Here is a 4,396-nt window from a genome sequence, read left to right on the forward strand (position 1 = left end):
TATCAAAAAAACAAAAAAAAGACATTTAAAAGAGATAAGTCATTTGAAAAGACAAAAGAAGTCTCTGCCTCTATCCCAACCGTTCAAAGGATTAGAAAGAGATACAGATAGAAAATATAGACTCCTTAAGCATCTATTTATTCTCTAACATACAAATTAGCTTAAAACTAAAATAGTCGAGAAAGAAAATAAGCAAAAGTGATTTTCCCAATAAAAACTTCAAACCAACTTCTTACAAACATAGCATCAGATGCAAGGAAAATCTTTTCGTCTACGTGTGCCAATACATGTATTGCCATTGACTTTGACCATTTTTCCCCTACTACCCAAACGGAGAAAAAACAAAAAAGAAAAACGGGATAGTGATATCGATTTTGGCATAACAAAGATAAAAATTGAAGTGGGAAAATAAGTTCTTGAGGCATGACGTTGGCTCGATCTGCTTTGGAGTAAACAGAAGAAAGAAAAGAATACTAGTGAAGAAAATCAACTTCATAACATAGTCTAGAGTCACGCAAACCATAACTAAACTATGAGGTGAAATGGCCACCAACTCCAGCCCGTGTGGAGTACAGAAGTAGGTGTTATTCAGGTGCAAGCTTAAATTTGTGAAATCACCGTGACCCAGAAGTTGAAGTGAATAGAAAGAACTAGATTTAATTATATATATATATATATATATATATATATATTAGGTAAAGATTTAATTATATATATATATACATATCATATTCTTAATAATTCTTCTGACATGTGAGTTAGATTCTCTCAAAATCAGCGGATCAACCACATGTAATATTTAAATGAAAATCACCACTTATCCAAAAAAATTGATCTGATCGAAAAAAAGTAGACTTAATTATTTATATGATCTCCTTAACACAATTATAACCACGCAATCAACAATAAGTGTCGCAAAATTATCTTTGTTGTCTAAGTCGGAAACTTGACACATACAAATAACTCAATTGAGTATAACTCATCAACACGGATATGGAATGCATCTACCTTTTTATTTGGTTTGTTCGACATGGAAAGGATGGAACAGTTCCAACCAGAACACATTTTGGCCAGAACATTGGACTACATCGTATTTTCTTCCACGTATGACAACAGATGCATTTCAAATTATTCCCATCCTCCAGATACTACGGCCATCCTATGCAGTAGAAACAGAAACTTCGTATCCTTGAACAAAATTTTTCAACTTTCCCGTTTCACCTACTGCAGGAAGCCATTCGGTTAGTACCTCCATGGTTATGTAATCAGGATTACATGCCTGTTCAACCATTCTGTCCATGAGGTCAAATGCTTTCTCCAATAAATTATTTTCTCGCAGACCTTTTAACATAGCATTATATGTGGTAACATTAGGACTTACCCCCTTAGCTTTCATTTCTTCCATCAGAGAAAGAGCAAGCTCTACTTCATTCTTTTTGCAAAGAGAATCAATGAGAATATTGTATATTACATTGTTGGGAGGAACCTTTGACGAAGAGCTCATATCCCTGAAAATCTTCATTGCTTCTTCAATTTTGCCATTTAAGCAGTATGCGTGTATCAGTGCTCCATAAGTGACAACTGTGGGCACAAGACCGTCCTTAATCATCATTCTCATAACTCTATGAGCGGTTGCGAAGTTTCCAGTTTTGCTCAAATAGGAAATCAAGGTGTTATATGTGACACTATCAGACTTAACTCCAGCTTGCTCCATTTCTTTGAGCATCTCATAAGCTTTATCCAATTTGTTCTTCCTACAGAACCCACCAATGAGAACATTGTAGCACACAATGTCAAGGCAGAATCCAGCTTCTTTCAACATTGATACGACAGAGCTGGCATCATCCATCCTTCCAGCTTGGCTCAAACCAGAAATCAATGTATAATAAACAATTGCATCAGGGGAGCATCCATCCTTCGACATTTGACTGAAAAGTTCCATTGCTTTATCAATATTGTTAACATTACAAAAAGCTTTAATCAAGGTTGTAAACGTCACAGCATTGCCTTTCAGACCTTTACTTCTCATTTCATCGAAGAACTGAACTGCACTAGTGATCCTCCCATGTCTGCACATACCATCAACCAAAGTATTAAGGGTGATTACATTAGGAAATACTCTTTCCTTGTTCATCTGATCAAAGAGTTCTTGTGCCCTCTCAATTTCGCCAGCTTTGCAGAACCCATCAATCAAGCAATTATAGGTAACAGTATTTGGCATACATTTATTTTCAGATCTCATCTGGTCCATCAAAGTCAACCCTTCTTCTTGCCTCCCAACTTTACAAAGTCCATCAATCAAAGTATTATATGTGATTACATCAGGTTCAACAGACAACCCACTCACTCCTTTCATTTTCTCAAAAACCTCCAGTGCCTCATCGACCCTCCGAGACTTGCACATATGATTAATAAGGATCCCAAAAGTTACCACATTTGGTTGAATATCCATCTCTTTCATCTCGGTCATGAGCGTATTCATCCTTTCAAAATCCCCATCCCTTCCCAACCCCGTCAAAAGTGCATTGCAAGAAGCGGCTTCCAGAGTACCACCAGCCTTCATCACGTCATGTAAAACATCCCAAGCAAGACCTATCATCTTTTTCCTGCACAACTTGGTAATCAATTGCGTAAGTTTAAAGGTATCTGGAAACACACCTTGTTGAAGTAATTTTGACACCAACCCAACAATCTCCTTGTCACTAATACTTCTTCCACACCACTCCCTTCTCGACAATGCAGCAAAAACAACATCACCTGTAATATCATTTGGCGGACAGTCCGCACCTGGTTGAAGCATTTCATCAAGCATGTTAAGAGCCTTGACGATGCGCCCTGATCTGAATAGCAGAGCAACCACCACATTGTAAAAGTGCGTGTTTTTGAGAGACGGGTCTAGCTCGTCAACTACAGCCAGCGCCTCGTCCACCCTTTCGGCCCTTCCCAAGCAACGAACAAGAAGTGTTGCGCCGTTAACTGTAAGCGGGATATTCCGCTCTTTGGACGTCCTATAAAGCTCTAACAGCTTGTTCTGCGGATCAGGTTCGCGGCTAGCGAGCTCGAAGATGGCCTGGAACGTGAAGGACAATGATGTTAACTCTCGTGAAGGCGAATTTGATCGGATGTAGTCGAAGAACTCGAGGGCTTGGGAAGAAGAGGCCAATCGACGAGTGATTTGGCGAAAAATACCAGGAGAGGAAGGAGAAGAAGAGGAAAAGAGGAGCTGGTGAAGTTGGGTAGAGCTGGAGTTCCCATCTTCTAAGACTTGGAAGAGTTGGACTGCCTCGTTTATCAACGATTCCTCGTCTTGTGGTGGTGGATTGGGTTCGGTAGAGAGGTGGCGGTGGAGGGGGTAGTAAGGGATTGCGGATGTTTGGGGTTTGAGCAGACACAGGCGGAGGAGGAAAACTGTGGATTGTTTGGATGAAGAAAGTGGTACGCTCATTTTATTCAAGCGAAGATGCTACGTCTCTCAACAAAGACAAAAATCTAGCAGATTGAGGCTTCTGTTTCTGCCTGGTACGAGATATACAACAACAGGAGTAGAGCTTTACCCCTAATGCTCAACATTGCAGCAGAATGATGGGCCTCAAGTCTAAAAAAGCCATCTGTGTGCGTCAGCGTGCACCTCAACAGTTTGCTCTATGTTTTTTTTTTTTTTTAGCTCTATGTTTATATGATAATATAAGGGAATATATGTAACTATATAAAAATATATATTTCTGAAGGTGAAGCTTGTCAGTTTTTATCCACTGTTTGGTGAATAATTGCAAGGTTGATTGAGTATTAAATCAGGGTTATTGAGTCGAATTGGGACAAAAGATGGAAGAAAGAGTGGCAATGGTTGGGGAAAATTGGAAAATTTAATTACTGTTATAAACTAATTTATATGATCATCTTTAGTTATCAATTAAGATCATCTTTAACCACCAATTAAGATAATTTAGCCATCAATTAAGACTAATCTTTAGCCATCAATTAAGACCATCTTTAATCATCAATTATGATTTAAGTTATACATATATCCATTTGTACTCCTATATATATAGATATAATTCACTTGTATATGATGAAGTTTTGCATTGAATAACAACTTCTTCTCTTATAATATCATTTCTCTTTTGGTTTCATAATACGTTATCAGCACGAAAGTTCTAAAGATTTTGAAACTAATAGTCTTCTACCTCAAAATCATGAGTCTTACTGATGAACTTTTTATCTCTGAGATGCATAATAGAGAAGTATATATGGCTGACAGTGCTACAACTCACACAATTCTTAAGGATAAAAAATATTTTCAAAATCTAACATTTAGTAAAACCTACATCCATACCATATCTAATTCATCGAATCTAATTGAAGGTTCCGGAAGAGCTTATATTGTATTGCCTAATGG

At 37.8% G+C, this 4,396-nt stretch overlaps 1 protein-coding gene across 1 annotated transcript; it reads right to left on the bottom strand.

Annotated features, from left to right (window-relative positions):
• Positions 1-836: 836 nt before the first annotated feature.
• On the bottom strand, positions 837-3,614 carry LOC122310485 (pentatricopeptide repeat-containing protein At3g61520, mitochondrial). The gene has a single exon (XM_043124374.1). The coding sequence runs from the start codon at positions 3,443-3,445 to the stop codon at positions 1,160-1,162; it is 2,286 nt and encodes a 761-aa protein (XP_042980308.1). The 5' UTR covers positions 3,446-3,614; the 3' UTR covers positions 837-1,159.
• Between the last annotated feature and the right edge of the window lie 782 nt (positions 3,615-4,396).

This window comes from Carya illinoinensis, chromosome 1, assembly GCF_018687715.1.
Source record: "Carya illinoinensis cultivar Pawnee chromosome 1, C.illinoinensisPawnee_v1, whole genome shotgun sequence".
NCBI lineage: Eukaryota > Viridiplantae > Streptophyta > Magnoliopsida > Fagales > Juglandaceae > Carya > Carya illinoinensis.